This window comes from Pelobates fuscus, chromosome 1 (assembly GCF_036172605.1).
Source record: "Pelobates fuscus isolate aPelFus1 chromosome 1, aPelFus1.pri, whole genome shotgun sequence".
NCBI lineage: Eukaryota > Metazoa > Chordata > Amphibia > Anura > Pelobatidae > Pelobates > Pelobates fuscus.
Window position 1 is genome coordinate 105,551,430 of NC_086317.1, and position 20,102 is coordinate 105,571,531.

General features: G+C 40.4%; 1 protein-coding gene across 1 annotated transcript in view; it reads left to right on the forward strand.

The window, feature by feature from the left end:
- The window catches only part of F5 (coagulation factor V), a 153,318-nt gene that overhangs the window by 66,394 nt on the left and 66,822 nt on the right, over window positions 1-20,102 (forward strand). The window contains exons 11-15 of the mRNA XM_063450149.1: window positions 712-850; window positions 1,875-2,084; window positions 11,036-12,470; window positions 18,313-19,026; window positions 19,439-19,616. Coding sequence (XP_063306219.1) covers window positions 712-850; window positions 1,875-2,084; window positions 11,036-12,470; window positions 18,313-19,026; window positions 19,439-19,616 — 2,676 coding nt within the window. The remainder of the gene's footprint in view (window positions 1-711; window positions 851-1,874; window positions 2,085-11,035; window positions 12,471-18,312; window positions 19,027-19,438; window positions 19,617-20,102) is intronic.

Consider the following 20,102-nt stretch of genomic DNA (forward strand, 5'->3'; position numbering starts at 1 on the left):
GATTCAATGCTTTCCTATGGGAAGGCCTAATGCACACATTAGCTCGTCACTGATGTGCATTAGTTTCCTCCTCATCGCTGGAAAGAGGGAAGTGTTTTAAATGGTTTGCAGAGGGACACTATAGTGTTAGGAATGCAGCCTTGTATTTATAACACTATGGTGTTCCGTTAAAGAAAAATAAATGCAGTTAGTGCACTATCATTGTTTCTTTCTCATCTATAGATTCTATGTCCTTATAGCCCATCAGTAAGGCATATTTCCCCTGAAGCCAAGAGACTAGCAATGATTTGTTTGTTGCACTCTGGGGGTAAAAAGAGGTAACAGGATAGAGGAGTTATAAAGGCCTCATTGGGTAACGGTCCATGAATATATATTACAATTTAAAGTTGTAGATTAGTCTAAGATAACACCACACATTTATTTAGTAGGTACAAAGGACCATCCAAGCTGTATGATGTATCCTTTTAGTATACAAATTGCCCATATCTACTTACGTTTGTTTATGTTTCTAAAATACACAGTTATTTACTAAAGTTAGAATTCAAAGTGAATTTCAAATTAAAGGCCAAAGTAAACAAACTGGCAGTATCTCTGACTTAAATAATTTTTCCACTTTGGCTATTTTTACCTTGAATGTAAATTCTCACTTTATTGAATTACCATGACAAAGCCCATCAATAAATGTTATCGTCTTGTTTTCTTTGCATTCAGGAAAAAGCTGATCAAGAGCAGATAGCCACGTTTGCTGTGTATGATGAGAACCTAAGTTGGTATCGTGAAGAAAACCAAAAGGCGTGTAGTAAAGTTAACTCAGATTACAAAAATGAATACAATTCTAATGTCATACAGAGTAAGTACACAATAATGACTTTCATGCTAAAAGTTGAAGGCCAATTATGTTTTGTATAATTTTCCCATCACTGTTAAAATGACACTGTCACCGTCTGGGGACCTTGCAGAAGTCACAGAGATCCCCAACGGTGACATCGCCGCTGGTGGTCCTGTGGCTGGGGGGCCAGGTAAAGGTGAGATTTATTTCTCTGAACCTGTTCCTCGTGTGCTAGGCCATCTTCCACTTCAGCGCAGCCTTTTCAGGTGCTGATATTTCAGCTGCTGGTGCTTCAGCATGCGCAAGAGTACAGCATTGAGATCTATGGAGGATCTCGTAAGACTGCGGGATACTTCATAGATAGAGCCAAATCTGGTGATCTGTCAGGATTAACACTGTAGCTCCGCCCAGTGTCTGAACAACGTCAGGCATTGGAGAAAGTCAGACGCAGTCCCTACCTTGTCTCTGTATATCTCTTGACTGGGTTGGAATTCAGTGAAATCCCAACATAGTCAAAATTAATATTTTCTAAAGAGTTCATTCGGGTCTGAAATGCGTTGGGTTTTGGCTCCCCTCTGTGGTGCAGTTTCTTATGCAAATATTCTTCATACTAATACAGCTGCAATGATTTGTATACTCCGCTGAAACATGGTATTTTTGTGTTGACCTGCTCTGTGTTTTCATTGTCTGGAGACCGCTATATCTATCAACTACTAATAATTTATAATATAGATGTATATTCGGATCTGTCATCTCACAACTGAGTTGTTGTATTGTCAGGTTAAAACAGGTGGACAAAAAGCTAGAAGGGCCTGAATTTTTCCAACCTTAAATTTCCATGTTAGTTCGGAATATAATGAAATTCTAGAAAAAAATGAATGCATGAAAACAGTCAACTATGAAACTGGAAGTGTTAGCAGTCATTATTTGCCATGCCTCTGTTGGGTGAAGAATGTCTGTTACAATCTTAAAATGCCAGATAGGAATTATGCATAACAATCATTTTACCTGTATATAATGTTGTTGTCTTTTCCATTTCCTGCAGCTATAAATGGGAATGCTGCCTTGAATTCAATATTAGGCTTTTGCCATGGCCAGGTTACTCAGTGGCATGTTTCCAGCATAGGAGTCTTGGACGAAATAATTAGTGTTTATATTACCGGTCACTTGTTTCGAAACAAAAGAAAAAGTGAAGATGTAATCAATGTCTTTCCAATGAGCAGTGAAAGCGTCACTGTGGAAATGGACAATCAAGGTATGTAATATAATGCAATATAAAACAAGAAAGACAGGTCATTCACTGATACAAAAATTAAAACGATGGAAACAACAAACACAATGAGGATAAAAAGGGGTTTTTAAATAAAACAATTTATAAAATAGTAAAAAATTCAGTTACAGACATTGAAGCTTCTCTGGTTTAAATTATACATCTCTGGTTTAGTGATTTTTCACAACTATATATGAAAACACAAGGATGAACCACTCAATGGAGACCACAAGTTTGTATCTTTGAGTTGAGATACAAAATTGGTTCCCTTTGTGCTCACTGCTTGGGACATATTTTGAGCCAGGTGATGGGAACTGCCCGTAGTATTTTGTTTACTGTAGGACAACTGTCCAGTGCAGCGGAGACTCATCTTAGAATAGGACAAGTTTAATAAGAGGTTGTCTATATTCCCAGTGGTGTATCCTGGTTTTGTGCTGCCCTAGGCAGGACAAAACTCAGGCGCCCTCCCTCCCCCCGCGCCACCCCCACCCAACCTTTCCCCCCGCCCCGCATTCTAAATACACACACACTCGCTAACAGAAACACACACACACTAACAGACACACTCACACCCACTAACAGACAAACACACTCACTCACTAGCAGACACAAACTAACATACACACACACTCACAGGCAAACACACTCTAACAGACACACACACTAACAGACACACACACACTAACAGACACACACACACTTACAGACACAGACACACACACTAACAGACACACACACACTAACAAACACTGACACAGACACACACTAACAGACACAAACACTGACACACACACACTAACAGACACAGACACACACTAACAGACACACACACTAACAGACACAGACACACACTCACCCACCCACATTAACACATTTTTTTTAAATTTATTTTTAACACATTTTTATTTTTTTTAACACATTTTTTTAAAATTTATTTTTAACACATTTTTTTAAATTTTTTTAACACTTTTTTTTAAATTTATTTTTAACACTTTTTTAAAAATTTCTTTTTAACACTTTTTTTATATTTATATTTAACACATTTTTTTTTTATTTAACACCCCCCCCCCCCAGCCTCCTTACCTTTGGGAATGCTGGGGAGGGGGGGTGTCTCTTCCTCCCTGGTGGTCCAGTGGCTGCCGGGCGATCGGGCGGCACTGCCTGGCGGCCGGCCGCCGGCGAGGGAGCATTTCCCCTGAGCTGTCTGCTCAGCTCCCTCGCGCGCCTCAGAGTGAGGCTGGGAGCTGGAATATGACGTCATATTCCGGCTCCGCCTCCCATATCTGAATATTTAAATTGAAAAGATTCTCTTAGTCAGCTATGTTTCCAGTTCAGTTATTCTGTATAAATATTTGAAATTAAATTTGAATTCCTGTTAATTCACACTTTAGTTAATAACTGTCAGTGATCAGGCTTCATTTGTTCTGATTCATTAGTTATGGGAAATCCATTAACCACTAAAAATTAGAACCGCAGAAGTCTGAATTCTATGAAACATATTCAACCACTGACTCTTAAAGAAGCATTCTAGATGCTGTGGTCCCCGAGACCCGTCCCAGAGTTCAGTGCTAAACTCTTTCCCTTGGCGCCCAATGCCTAACCCCCTCTGAAAGTATGACTGTCAGGATCATCATTGGGTTTTACACAATATTGTGTATTTGGGTCTGGCTGGGATCGAATCTGAGTTGCCTGCATCCCAGTCAGGATCCTTACATTGGGCTCCATGCATCTTTGACTGTTTCTATATGTCCTTGGTATCCTGTAGTCTGAGCCTGTTTGCCTGGGATTTGCACACCTGTTCCTGGTTCCATGATTATTGGCTGAGTCTTCCTATTTAAACCCCGCAAGTCTGGTCCTCGTTGTCAGATCGTGTTTCCTGTTCCGTTTGGTTTCACTGCTGTTTATCTGACTCCTGGTTTTGATCGCCTGCTCGTCTACTGTTTTCGCCTGATTGCCGCCAGCCCTGACTTCTGATTCTGTTACCGACTACTCTTCTGGATTTCCCTTGTCTGTACTGCGTTCCAGGAAGCACTGGTTATTTCAGCCCCAGTGCACTGTGTCACACCCTTGGGGATTTCTGTCCTGAGTCCCCTCGGTCTGTGCCGAATTGCAAAGGGTGCCTTAACTCTGCCTGCCAGACTCCCACTCCAGGTAAGATCCCTGACAGTACGATCTGACCAAATGGAGTCTGCAGAGTTGAGGATTACCGTTGCAGTCTTGACCCAGCAAGTTTCCCAGCTCACCCAGGCTTTGCAGGGCTTACAGCAGGAGCTGGCTTCCCTTAAGGGGAGAGTAACCTATGACTCTGGACTATCTGAACCGCTGGTTGCTCTACCTGAGAAATTTTCTGGGATCCGGTCTAAGTTTGACACCTTCAAGGTTGACTGCGAGGTCCTGTTCTCCTTGAGACCACTTACCTATGCCACAGATGCCATTAAAGTGAGGACAGCAATTACCTTATTGTCGGGGCTCCTTAAGATTTGGGCCCACCAATTGTTACTCACCAAAAGCCCAGTCCTGGATTCCTGGGAGTCCTTTATTCGGTCCCTGGGGCTACAATGCAACAAGGCACAAAAGTCCTATGTACAGAGAACACCTACTGTTGCTTCCCAAATATTGCAACCCGGACTGGAAATGGTTTACACTACTCCTTTCACTCGGACTGATGTTACTACTAACCCTACCACTCCCAAGTCTCCTGAAATGCCTGAAACATCCTATACATCTGGCAGCGAGGTGGAAGAACCCATGGAGATTGGACTGGTTAGGTGCCGTCAGTCATCTCAAGAAAGGGCAAGAAGGGTGGCGCATGGACTGTGTTTTTACTGTGGGGAGAGAGGGCATTTAATCTCCTTTTGTCCCATTCGTCCTTCTAGGCCTCGGGTTCTCCGTCTGGGTACTACTCCGGCATATCCTATGAGACCTGTCTGCCAACATGCTGCCTGTCCTTGCTTGACCACTTTGAACAATCCTCCGTCTTCTACAGTTGTTGCTCCTGAGGATGTGCTGGAGTCAGTTACGAAAGAACCTGAGATCGCTATTTCCACTAAGGAGTCTGCTTCTAGGAATGCAAGCACCACAACCACTACAAGTCCTATCAAGGAAGTCCCTCCTGCTGGTTGTACCTATGCCTCTAATGGGACTCTAGTCCGGAAGGAGCACTTGGAAGTTTTTGAAAAGGCCCTAAGAGCTATGACCTCTACTCCTACAGGTACTACTAAAACCAAGAAAACTAAAAAGTAACCTACTGGGTCGTACTTGCCTTCCTCTTCTCGCCTACGGCGTCTTTGAAGGGGGGGTAATGTCAGGATCATCATTGGGTTTTACACAATATTGTGTATTTGGGTCTGGCTGGGATCGAACCTGAGTTGCCTGCATCCCAGTCAGGATCCTTACATTGGGCTCCACGCATCTTTGACTGTTTCTACATGTCCTTGGTATCCTGTAGTCTGAGCCTGTTTGCCTGGGATTTGCACACCTGTTCCTGGTTCCATGATTATTGGCTGAGTCTTCCTATTTAAACCCCGCAAGTCTGGTCCTCGTTGTCAGATCGTGTTTCCTGTTCCGTTTGGTTTCACTGCTGTTTAGCTGACTCCTGGTTTTGATCTCCTGCTCGTCTACTGTTTTCGCCTGATTGCCGCCAGCCCTGACTTCTGATTCTGTTACCGACTACTCTTCTGGATTTCCCTTGTCTGTACTGCGTTCCAGGAAGCACTGGTTATTTCAGCCCCAGTGCACTGTGTCACACCCTTGGGGATTTCTGTCCTGAGTCCCCTCGGTCTGTGCCGAATTGCAAAGGGTGCCTTAACTCTGCCTGCCGGACTCCCACTCCAGGTAAGATCCCTGACAATGACTAAGGCAGAGTAATATTCCACCTTCACCATACCAACTAATACCAGCAATGGAAGGCTGTGTTATGCTAATAGAGGTCTTATATTGAAGCTCTCTGCTGACCACTGCCACCCACCGTGCTCAGGTTAATGCTGAGGCATCAGCCCAAGCAGTAGAGATCAACCTCTGACTTTAAATGGATTGAAAATGTTTAACACTGAACCATGAGACTCCAAGCACCATAATCACTCCAATGTGAACAATAAAACAAGTTGCCTTAGAATGTGTTCATTTGAGGGCAGATTCCAAGAAATTCCATTTTTTTTGTGTGTGGTTCTGTGCCCAACAGAGCCATGCCCCAGGGCAACTTTTTGTTCCTGATCTCATGTGTGCACACGAGCACCCAAAGAATCATCGGGCGTTCTGTATTTATTCACTCTCAACACTGCTGTTAGAAAAAGCTGTTAGCTCCCCTCTTTATGTGCCCTTTATACATCAGATTTATTTTATAAAATCTGTGCATGAGGGGGGCGGGGTCTGACCGGGGAGCTGAGCAGACACGCTTTCAGCGAGCTCCCGAGCCTGGGCCCGATTTTCGGCGATAAACTGAGGAAATCTTGCCTGAATCGGTCCTGCCAACACAGCAACCGGCACCATGCAAACTGAGGCACAGAATGACACTTTACAAGCCTGCACATATGCTGAGAAACCGGGCCGGGAACTTTGGGCCTACCACGCATGGGGTAGGCCCAAAGTTCCCGGCCCGGTTTCTCAGCATCGGGCATTCCAACCCCCCCCCCCCCCCCAGGACCAGCGGGGGTTATCCTGGTCCACACAAGCTTGTACCCGAAACCTGAACTAAGCGAAATGGGTGAGAACAGCCGAGAGACCAAGCGACCGCACCTAAAATGGCGGCAACAGGCCCAATTATAGACCAAACCTCCACCCAGCCTCTGCATGAGCGGCTTGACGCTCTGCTCAACCGTTTCTGGAAGATGTTGGAGGAGCGGATGGCACTCCAAACCTCTAACTGCATGGAAGAGTCAAGGCAGCCCCAAACTGCGAGGCAGAGTGAGCAGACCCCAGGAACAACCGCCACGCACCGACGGGCGGTACATCCACCCGGGCAGGGGTACGCTAGGAGACTCCCTCCTATACACCTACCACATCGCCGGAGAGCCGCCCGCCGCAGGCAGCGGATGACCAACAAGACCCTCCTCAGCGCCCATAATGGGAAAGACCCGGCCCCGAGAGGCAACAGTCTGTGGACATAAGGTGCCAACCCCACACTATGCCCGGAGGAAGGGAGAAGCCCCCTGCAGCAACCACTTCCATTCCTCGCTGACCCACCTGCAGTCGCTGCCGGCGATACTGCCCAGAGGGAGCTGGCGCGACCCACGTCTACCCGGTCACGCAAGCAGAGCTACCAGAACAGGCATCGGGTGAGGTAATCCAGGAACCTGCAGGTTGCGGCCCCCATCTAACAATCCAGCCCGCGACGCAGTAACTGCAATTTGACCAACCGAACTATGGACTTTAAGCATCTAATAACTCACATCAGCATGATACAGTACGGATTCTAGCTCTGTCTTAGCAAACATAGTGGCCATATACCCTGACATAGAGCAGAGAGCTTCGCTCGGGTTTTTTAAGTGTGATAAAATGTGCAGTGGTACTGACGAGAAGCACTAACGGATTACCCGAACCAATTGCACAACAATAAGGTTATGCTACAGTTATTATGTATATATTTGCATGTCTATAACTGAACTGTACCATATCATTTCAGTTTTACACTGTATCCTGCTACCTAATATGTACAGCTCTAACATAGTGGCAACTCAGAGAGTAAATTCTCAGCTGATCGCATACTGTCATATCTCTGCTTAGCCGATGCTGCTGTAGACAAGCTGGATTAACCTATTAGCTTCTTTTATAACCATAACCTGCAAGGAACTTACACAGCATGATGTTTTACCTGTCTCTTTACATTTAACAAATTAGCCTTACTGTGCTCTTTACGATATAATAAGTGCATATAGTTTTGCTGTTCTTGTTACCACTATGCATGCCACCCTGCTGTCTCTTACTCTATAACACTCTTGGGATCGGATAATTATCCTCATGATGATTACGATTTTCTTGTTCTTAAGCCTGGCGCAAATTCCCAACGTGTTTCTACCCATGTTTTACTAGACCAATTATTAGCCTGTTACTGCCAAGATTCTGCGCTATTAAGCCGTGTATATCATCTATATTGATCCTCACCCTGACATCTTTACTTTAATTTGTACCACTTAAGTTAAGCTTGTTCTGTTAATCCCAAATTGAGCGTATACTGTCTAACCGGGTTTCTCCAGAGGTCTGGTTATAATATTACTGCGACTTACCAACCGGATCTTATGGTCCATAGCCTGTATTTTCAAGCTAAAGTTTAACAACAAAAATTTTACAAAATGAGGCATCGCAATCCTGGAAACATTATCTACTCTCTGATTGATGTAACAACCCTATGCTGTAAATCTCTTGAATGTTTCCCCCAATTTTTCTTCTGTACCCCATTCTACATGCCTTAATAAAAAGATTGACAAAAAAAAAATAAAAAAAAATCTGTGCATGAGTTCTAGCATTATATGTAAACTCCCTAATCAGTGATCTGTATTCTTTACCATTCATCTATATTTCCATATTTGAATCATAAACATTTCTCCACACCATTTTGTTCATGTCCTTATGGCAATCTACCATTTCCAAATAATTGTCCAGTAATATTCTGTTCCTCACTTAAAGACCACTTGTTAATAAATAATAAAACAACATATTTTTTTCTTAGTGAGATGTGTTCCTTATTCTTGTTAGATTCATGCCCACCCTCTTGTTTTTTTTTTTTTGTTTTTTTTTTTAAATCCCATAAAACTTACCGATTCTGATAACTTTTGTCCAATCAGATGCTTATCATAGAAAAGCTTGGAGAACACATGGTGCATGCGCAGTAATCACTGCACTCTGCTCATCTAACACGTCCAATCTAATGCTCGTCTATGAGAAACATTCATTGCATTCTGTCTCATCATCTCAGCACCAAAATCCCTTCATGAAGATTTAATAAAAAACAATGTTTTTAATTATTTCAATTTTTAGCTTCTAAGAATGGGCTATTACACTTAACAGACTCTAACTTAGTTTTCGATTGTAGCCCTTCACTGGCCCTAGTGTCAATTAATGCAGATTAATAGTGCTTCTGTTTGTTTTTCAAATATCAAGTTATGGTGAGTTAATGTGTGTTAACCATTAAAGATGTGCACGGATGACATTTTTTTTGTTTGTTTTTTTCATTCCAATTTGTTGATTTTTGTAGAATTTCAGACCCGAAATTAAATTTGGACGTCATTATTCCAAAAGATACCAAACTAGGGTGCTGTTTAGCAGAAAGCTTTGTAATTTGGTATCTTTAAAAACAGTAATCCCACATAAGGGTACCAAATTAGGGATTTATCTACTACTAACAGCTGCCTGGAAGATTATAAATAACACAATTACTTTCAGCATTCAGCTATTTACTATATTATTCTCTAATTAGGTATCCTTATGTGGGATTGCTATAACTAAGGGTATGAAATTAGGGACTTCATATTTTCATATTTAAGCAACTTAAGGTTGGCATAGTTAAAAAACATTGCATTTTGTTCTTATTTTTGCTCTTTCAGCTGTTAAGTATATCATTCTCTAAATTTGGTATGTTTGTATGGGATTGCCATAATTAAGGGTACCAATTTACGGACTTAAAAGAAAACTAAACATGTATTCCTGACCCTATGGTGTTAAAAAGCTTCCCGTCCCCCCTTGGCCTCCTAAATATAGTATAGTATAGTAAATCTTACCTTTATTCCAGTCTGCTGGTGCTGGCTCTGCTCCTGATCTGCTTCATTGGCTGACATCCTCAGAAGTGATGATCTCAGCCAATCACAATGCTTTCCCATAGGAAAGCATCGAACTGGTAGGGAGCTGATACTAAAGAGCTGAAAGACCAAAAATTTAAAAAAAATGGCTTTTCCAAAAGGCTGTTCCAAGTATCTTCTACATAGCTGGAAGGTGAAAAATGTAGATATGTAGATATGAAGTCCCAGATCTAGTACCCTTTAGTATGGCAATTTAGGATAACAATTTACCAAGCTATCTACTGAACAGATGAAAAGGCAGAAATAATAATAAAAAAAAAAGACTTTTGTTTCAGGGGCTTAAAATAGTCCCTAATTTTCAATCTTTATGAAAACAGATACAACATTTTTTTTTTCTATTTTGCAAATAGAACTGCAAAAATCTTCTTATTTTCCCTTCTGTCTCAGCGAATGTCTTAACCCAACAAATATCATAGATGCACTGAATTTAGTACCCTTGCATTATGCAGAGCATCTTGGCAACCCCTTTGATGAACATAACAACTCATTATTGACAGCCACGCAGTGCAGATTTTTCAAGACAAGAACAGACTGTCATGCAGGGGGACCCTGTAGTTTCATGTTCTTAAGTGCCGTTTTCCTGGCACTATAGAATCCTAGAGTGCTCCCCTCCCTCGCACCCCACCTCCCGCAGTGCCAAAGGGGTTAAAACTCCATCACTTATTTACCTGATGTCCATCGGTGCTGGGTCAGTCTCCGCCCACTGTCCTTCCTCGCTAAAGTCAGTCGGCGGGGAAGACCTAAATCGCATGCGCAGCAATGGCCGCACTCACATTAGGATTTTCCTATAGGAAAGCATTATTCAATGCTTTCCTAAGGGGTAAAATCTGACGCTGGAGGTCCTCATGCAGAGAGTGAGGACGTCCAGCATCAGATAACGGATGCTCCATTCAAACCAGGAAGACCCTCTAGTGACTGTCTGATAGGCAGCCACTCAAGGTGGTTAGCCCTGGATAGTAATTATTGCAGTTTCTCAATAACTGCAATAATTACTATTGCAGGGTTAAGGAACATGGGACTTTGCACCCAGACCACTTTAATGAGCGGAAGTTGTCTGGGTGCCTACAGTGTCCCTTTAATTATTGTGTAGGATAAACAATCCCTTTTTTATCAAATGTAGCTATTCATATACTTGTTTCCCTACAGGAGTTTGGCTGTTTGGAACGTTTGGCTTCTCCAAAAAAAATGAAGGCTTGAAAATGAGATTTAGGGATGTTAAGTGTGAACCAGAATTTAATGAATATGAATATGAGGATATATTCTTTAACAGTAAAGAAATTACTCGAAAAGACTCTCTAGAAACCTCAGATAGATATCCTATCGAACAAGATGGAGGAGATGAAGAAGATGATGAAGAAAGAGAAGGAGAAGACCACGCAAATGACAAAAGTTCTATTGACGAGAGTGATGATTACAGTGACACCTTGGCTTCAATGTTTCTTATTCGCTCATTAAGAAACAACACAGGAGAAAAAGGAGAGGAACTTAATTTTACAGCTCAGGCTATTGAAGATATGGAAAGTACACTAATAGAAAATGTAAGTAATTCCACTAGACTATCGGGTTTTAAAAAAAATGCAAGCGATTCATCTGATGAACAGTCAAAAGTGGAGGAGAATTCATTGGAGCATCCTGAAAATATATCTAGTGAAGTAGATAAAGCAATGTGGATAGAAGGGCCTGGCAATAAAACATCCATCAAAATAAACAGTGAATTTAATAAAACAAATATGTTGGACAAAGAGGCACTTGAGCTGTTTAGTATAGATGAAAATGGCGTTGGAAATGAAGAATTGCTTAATAACAGGACAGAAGAACATCAAAACATCACAACTATGGCCGAGATGCTGAATAGCATAGGAGGAGGAACTGAGAGTCCAGAGTTTGTGTTAGTAGACAATAGTAATCATTTAGAGGAATTTCCTGAAAAATCCATTAATAAAAACATAGATGGTGAAATACAGTCTTTTATGCTCTTTGGAAATAATTCTGATGACATAGAAGTTAAAACCATGGTAAAAAGACATATTCCATATGAAACAGAAAACACCACATATGTCTACTTAGATAAAAATGACATACCAGAGAAAGAAGCTCATGAGTTAAATTTCCCATCTAAAATTGAGAAAAATTACTCTGACAATGTGATGCCACAGACTATTAAAACCATGATCCCCGTATCAGGACTATCCAATGATTCAAACCAGTTACCGATCAAAACACTAAGGTTGTTAACAGAAAGCAAGCAAAGTGATTTTATAGATCATCATACTACAAACTTGACATTAAAATCATCAATCTACTCTACTGATCGCAGTTCCATAGAGGTAAATATAAACAAATTTATAGGTCCAGAGGTAGTTTCACCAACACGTGCTAGTCGTTTGCCTTCATCAGGTCCAGATGATTTTGTGGATTTAAAGAGAAGTACACTAACTCACCCTAGTCGGTCTGATCTCTCAAACACTAGCAATTTTGAGAACTTAGATACAAACGGGACACCAACTTATCCAAGCTACTCAACATCACAAGGACTAACCATAGACCATGAGGTGGACTTCGAATTTAAAGAAATGTTTGGGTAAGATGCAAAACGAGAAATTCAATTTCAAAATTGTGTTTTTTTTGTTTCTAATAAAAATGAGGATATGAAGATATATATATTGAATTATGGGATACTTATGTGTTTTAATATTACTTGGCCTGGCAGCTTAACAGGAGATGTATGTTCCCTTATTATTAGAAGAATTATTATTATTATTATTATTATTATTGTAGAAGGATTGATTCTTTCTTAGTCTGACCCTCAGTTACCACAGTACAAGGAAGCAATCAATGATATATTTTAGTGTTCACATTTTATGTGCTAATTCCTAATCTTTAATCACTGAACATTTAATTGCCCATCATTTGAATGTACGAATTTACGTTTTACCTTTTGATAGCTTACAGTTTGCACTCCAAAAAAGACCTGCCCCGATTCTACTGAACTGAGAGAAAAACATCAATAGAATCACAACCAAAAAACAAGCATGTTTTAATAAGTTAATTGCATGCTTCTAAAATACCTTAAAGAAAATAAAAATACATAAGAATTAGTGCATACATTATCCAGGATACGGATCTTAAATGGACACTTTAGACCCCTAGAGCACTTTAGCTAGCTGAAGAGTTTTATGTGTGAAGATAGTGTAATTTTTTTATTTAAGAAATGTGCAGATTATAATAGAAATTGGAACTTTTATAAATGAACCTTTCAATACCCTCCTCCCCCCGTCAATCAGACAACCAGTCATGTAACTTCCAGGTTTGGGTAGCTCAGTGGAGCTAAACTCAAGAGGCAGCAATTGCTCAGAGCACCTGCCTGGGAAGTCTGTGATTGGACAGCCATGGAAAGTCTGGGTGGGATTAGAAGGAAACGGTTTGCAAAGTTTAGTTTAAGGAAGTAGGTAGCCATCCAGTTAGAAATAGCAGAGAGGCAGTCAGAGACACTAGACAAGAGGGACGGGGAGAGATCAGGAGAGGACAGGTAGATTTGTGTGTCATCCGCATAGAAATGATATTGGAAGCCAAAAGAGCTAATGAGTTAACCAAGGGAGGCATTACAGATAGAGAACAATAGGGGACCAAGGACTGAACCTTGGGGGACACCAACAGAGAGGAGTTGGGGAGAAGATGCAGAGTCAGAGAAAGAAGCGCTGGGAGATGTAGGAGGAGCACCAGGAGAGAGCAATATCTTGTAGACTGATATTGCGGAGGATGAGAAGAAGCTGTTGATGATCAACAGTGTCAAAAGCCACAGAAGAGTAGTGACCACAAGATTTTGCAGCGAGTAGATCATTGGGTACTGTCAGGATAACTAGTTGATCCAGCACGCAGAAATAGTATCACACCTAGGATTAAGGGTGACGTCTAACTGAACCTTAGAATGGGCGGACTTAACGTACCCAAGAATAGTCAAAATACTAGACGAGGCCTGGGATACAGAATGAGACACAATGATGAGGCAAAACGCCAAAAGTCAAGGATACCAGAAATCAGGGAAGTCAGAATGAAGCCAAGGTCAAAAAACAGAATAATACGATCAGGAACACATGCTCGGATAACCAGCAAAGGGAAACCACGACAGGGCACTGATCAAAAGGTGGTGGGGCCGGAGGACTAGAGCAGAGCAGAAACCTCTTCCGCTGTAGTGGGTGTGAATGAACATAGAACAGCAGAGAGAGTGAGGTTACGGGAAGTATTTTAAGGGGAAGAAGAAAGATGAGAGATCTCTTCCTTGATTGTAGAGATATTGTCAGTGAAGTGAGTTGCAAAGTCTGAGGCGGTCAAGTTGGAAGGTGGAGGAGGAACAATAGGGCGAAGAAGAGAGTTAAATGTGTGAAATAGTCGTTTGGGTTCGCGGGAGAGTGTGGTTTTGAGGGTATTGATGTAATTTACTTTTGCAGAGGAAAACTGTATGAGCGCATCATAAATTTATAGTGGAGTCAGACGCACAGTGAGACTTTCTCCAATAGCGTTCAGCAGTTCTGGAGCATTTTTGGAGGTATCGAGTCAGCTTGATGTGCCACGGTTGTTGTTGGGGGCGCTTGCTGCATTTAAATGTAGGAGGTGCCATGATGTCTAGTTGAAAGGAGAGGGTAGAATTGTAGAAGGAGGTTGCAGAGCTAGGACAGGTGAGGTTTAAGAAAGGTAAAAGGAGAGTTTGGAGATTAGTGGAGAAATGCTCTAGGTCAAGACAGGAGGTTTCTGTGAGATTGATGTTCAGACGGTGGTGTCAATTGGGTCTTGGGTATGCTGATGTCAAAAGGTGGAGAGATTAGAGGTGGTACATAGATTGGTGAAGGCGAGATCAAGAGTGGTTCCCGCTGTATGTGTTGCTAAATTGGACCATTGCGTGAGGCCAAAGGAGGAGGTTATAGAGAGCAGACGAGAGGCATCAGTGCAGTTGGGGTTGTTGATTGGGATATTGAAATCCCCAGGTATATGTGAAGGAGTGCTAGATGAGAGGAAGTGGGGAAGCCAGGAAGAAAAGTGCTCAATGAATAGCCTAGGATTACCGGGGAGGGTGGGGGTCAGCTTAATGTAGTGGTTCTGGTGTCTATAGCCTGTCTCTGCTATAGACACACTGTGTGCAGCACTGGCGTTAGTTCATTTGGCAGATCATATGGGTGGGGCACTGTGATGTCAAATGGGGGGGGCGGCAAATTTTTCTTTTGCCTAGGGCGGCAAAAATCCTCACATCGGCTCTGCATAGGAGATCGTCAATTCTTATGATCTTAGCCAAGGAGGCGGATCAGGGATGGGGACCCTTGAATAAAGGTATCATCTTATCCTATTTAAGCAGGGTAATGAGGGGCTGGGTACCTAAATAGGGTTTTTAACACTAGAGGGTCAGGAACACCAATTTGTATTCCTGACCCTATAGTGTTAAAACCACCATCTAACTTCGCCTCCTCTGCCCCCTAGCCACCCTAAATATAGTAAAATCTTACTTGTATTCAAGTCTGCAGCTGCTGCCTCTGCCCCTGACCTGCCTGCTGTCTGCTGACATTATCAGAAGTGGTGGTCTGAGCCAATCCCAATGCTTCCCTAAAAGATTGGCTGAGACAGTCAAGGAGGCAGATCAGGGGCAGAGCCAGCACAAGCCAAATACAGCCCTAGGCAATCAGCATCTCCTCACAGAGATTAATTAAATTAATGCATCTCTATGAAGTTAGTTAAGTGTTTCCATGCAGAGGGTGGAGACACTGAATGGCAGTGCTGCACACTACGCAGCACTGCCCCAGGAAGCACCTCTAGTAGACATCTGAGGAGTGGAAAGTGAAGTTATCACTAGGCTATAATGTAAATACTGCATTTTCTCTGAAAAGACAGTGTTTTGTGGCAAAGAGCCTGAGGGGAATGGTTCTACTCACCAGAACAAATACAACAAGATGTAGTTGTTCTAGTGACTATAGTGTTCCTTTAAGTGAAGGGACACTGACTCCTGAGCATGAGCTGAATATTTTAGTATTTTGCAAACTGTTTGTTTAGTCTTTACCCAGACCCGTTCTTCTCTCTTTTCTGCAAGTAGCCACACAAACATTGAAAACAGAGATTGGGAGAACTCACTGTGCTTGGTAAAAATTCATCATTTCAGTTCTTACATATATCTTCAGGTTTGTATTCCAGTTATAGCACAACATCAAAAAGAAATGCATGGCAAAAAAATTTAAAATAGAATTTCTTTAATTATATTATGGAACCAAACAAAGCCAGAAAAAAAAGATAATATTTAATTTTAGATAAAGTGTATATCAGCAATTGCAAGGCTAAGCAATTTTTCTTTATCAATTTTCTCTGCCCTGTATAATTTTCAAGTTTGTCATTTTAATTTTAGGTTGCAAATAGATTTTATATTTTCTGTAATTATTTACCTATTTTCAAACTGTAAAGTTAATTGCAGTGTATACTCCTCTATGTGGTTATTTCTACATACTAAGGTGGTCTTATTAATATCAATTAAAATCTAAACTCACATCTAGCAATATAAAACAGATATCTGTGCTTATCTGTGACCTTGATTTTTGTTCAAAAATAATCCCCTGGCTCCCCAGACTTTAGCTTGCTGACAAAATAAAATCAGGAGCAGTGTATACCTTTTGTTGCTAAAACAAGCACAAACTATTTTTAGTTATATATTTGTTTTATATTTTTGTTATATATTAATTAATGCAAAGGTGGTTAGTTCCCTTACTCTGGGGGAGTTAGTGGGCATAGGGTGCACAAGTGTTTCAATCAACACTAGCTAATTACCTGATAGATATCCAATCCTCTCCCACCCATCTGCAAGCAAAAAGCATATGGAACCCCAGAAAATAGCCAAGTAGACCTGCAATGCCTCCCCTGTGAAAATAGAAACGAATTATAAAAAACATTCCAAGTTCACATTCCAAATCAGGTAGGCCATATCAAAATGGGCCACTTCTAAAAATCTGTGAATGTGGTGTAGGAACGATGAACTCTATAAATACAATACCAAGAGGTTCTGCACTCCTGCTTTCCTTAGAAATGTTGCCCGGTGCTCAACTGCACACTAGATGGATAAATGAAAAAAGCCAGCACTCTGGGTCTTGTAGAAGAAAACGTATCAGGTTTATTCCAATAGTCAACGTTTCAGTTCATAATGAACTTTCCTCAGGACATAAGACTCTATAAATAGCTAGAGGGTCCAAAAATGTCATGCTTCATTGTTGCCAGAAGAATTTATATGGAGTTTATATGCCCCTGTAACTAATATGTGGTCCCACCTGTACTGTAAATTAAAACTGGTCAAGTATAGTTTGGGAGGTTTGCGCAATAACATCAGAATGATGGCAATTATGACCCTCACTAGATATACGCTTTGGTTTTAGTTTATAGCAGCTGCACTGCACGTTAAGGTTTTTCATTTTGAGGCTTATTTCTATCATCAGAGGTTGAGTAGCTAGAGTATCTGTAACACGTCAACTGACAAAGATAATGGTAAAATTATGTTTTGTTTCTTTAAAATAAAATCTTATTAAAAGGAAATATTATGGAAAGCCACGCCAGTCATACAGTCATACGGTTTGTGTGGTAGTTTTATTTCAAACCTTTATGCTGACTTCACATAGGTCTTCAAATATGTATGTTTTATATTTGCTATCTATTTGGCTAGCATAATATATACAGATAGTCTTATTTAAAACATACAGAATAACAAACAACAAAACGATCAGCGCTGATTAACAGAAAAATGAACAGGCAGCAACCTAATGAAGGGGATCCCTCACAAACCCTTAAAATAAATCAGAGTAGGAACAACAAAAGGAAGGGCTGCGCCAGAGTAAATACAAATAATAAAAGTCCATAGATAAACAAAGGCTTATACAAGCAATATAAAGCAATGAAGTAGTCCACAAAGGGAAAAGTACCCTTAAGGTATGTGTAGATAAGGTGTTGGGTCAAATGGTAAGTGCCAAGACAGGCAGAGAGTTCTTGTTAAGAAGCTATGGTATTGTTCAAAATGTATTGTTGAAGTCCATACGGAAAGTCAAAAAGCAAAAAGAAACTCCAATTGTGCAATATGTCACACAGCCAAAGTGGTTATAGTACAATAACAATGGGTTACTCACATTTAGTTGAGCTATAGCCAGCTCTAGCGTATAATCCCCACTTATAGGTTTTGGTGTAGGTGTCCTCAGTAGAAGAAGTGTCAGCAACCCAATAGGCTTTGTCTTGTAAGTTTTGCCTTTTGCCTTGTCTTTGTAAGTTTTTGCTAAAAGGTGAAACTTAAAAACAACCATAAAATTTGCTGCAAATGAACAATCTGATACTACATCCTTCATTTTCATTCAATTTCTGTTGAAGGACAACTTGTGTTAAAGTGGTTTTGAAATGTAACAATTTTTTACTTTTAGGGATAAGATGTTGGACGACATAATGAAAGCCATATATTATTCGATGGACACTAATGAAACAGTTGAAGAGACAAATAATTTGGCATTAGAAGAAAAAAACATTGATGGTATGGCAGGTTTACTAAATGAATCTCTCACATTATCAAGTAACAAAACTAATCAGGAACAGTTTATAATAAACCAGGAAACCATGAAAGAAAACCAAACAAGAGAACTACATGGAATAAGAAACCCCACGGGGCAAAAAAAGATTAGAAGTGTACTTCATAGGGAAAAAAAAGATGCAAATGTCCCCGGCAAAAGAACAGGTCATCAGAAATTTTATTCTATTAAAAATGACTCTAGTGAGATACATGAACTGCTTGAGGTCGATAAGGAAGTTTTGTCAAATATTTCCGTACGTAGCAGTAGTGGCAAGCCAGCGTTATCTCCCAGAGGACCGAGACCAGAAATTATCATTGGGGTCTCCAAAACTGATGATGATAGTTATACAGAATATGATTATGGCACATTGTTTGAAGAAGTTTCAATTCCTGCTATTCAATATATCTTTTACGAAAATCCATACGAAATACACAATGAAGATGATATAGAACGTTTCACCAACCCAGATGTCATTACAGAACGGTACTTGCGTAGTTCAAAAGGAAACAAGAGAACTTATTGCATTGCTGCTGTGGAAATACAGTGGGAATACTCTGGAAGTCCAAAAAGGTATAGTGCCCCATATTTATTGTTTGATTTTTCCATCGTATTTACTTTTTTCTACTGCTCCAGAAAATCACAATTGTCTACAGTTATAGCTTGTAAGGTAGCAGTACAAGAAACAGTTGTATTCATCTTCATCCATAATGGTTTTAATTTAAACATTTCGTCTGAGGGATCACAGATAATCTATATTGTTAACCTTACCCTTCTCATTTCAAAAACAAATTGTACCAAATACCATGATCTTTAACGTTTCTATACAAATAAAGCTGGAGGTCTACAGAATAAACACCCTTGTTCTTTTCCATGGGACTCTACCTCTTTTTTTAATTTATTTTTTGTTCTCACCTGATTTTACTATTAGCAGATAAAGAATAAGTAAATAAATGATATACATGTTTTTTATGTGTCTGTGTAGTTGGAGTAATGCATATGAGTCACAAACAAGTCAAACCAGACAAACACAATTCACAAAAGTAGTTTTTCGGGAGTATACAGACAGCACATTTCAGACCCCTGAAGATCAAAGTGAATATGAGGAGCATCTTGGAATATTAGGACCTGTTATAAGAGCTGAAGTTGGTGATGTCATAAAGGTGAGAAAGAACTTTGAGATATTTTATAAATTTCCAGAATCTATACAATCTGATACTAGAAAAATAATAAACCTTAGTTAAAAGGTCTTATCTAGTGTCAATACATATCCACTCTAATCATGCTCATATTTAATTTTTAGTTGATTGTGATAATAAACTATGATGCCTTCAGATAATTGAATTATCTAAAACAAGACAATACTATCATTACTATTGTCTTTTAAAGTCTAGTTCCCTTTAACCCCTTAAGGACACATGACATGTGTGACATGTCATGATTCCCTTTTATTCCAGAAGTTTGGTCCTTAAGGGGTTAAGGATGTTGTAGTAATACTTAAAAATTATTTAGAAGATCTCCTCTAAACACCTTTTTCTTCTAATGAAGATAGGATGACCAACCACTTGCCATGAGAAAGGTTGGAACCAGTAGTCTTCCGCAGTTATTTAAGAGGGTAGTGGTTTTAAATAAAGGTGAAAATATATAAG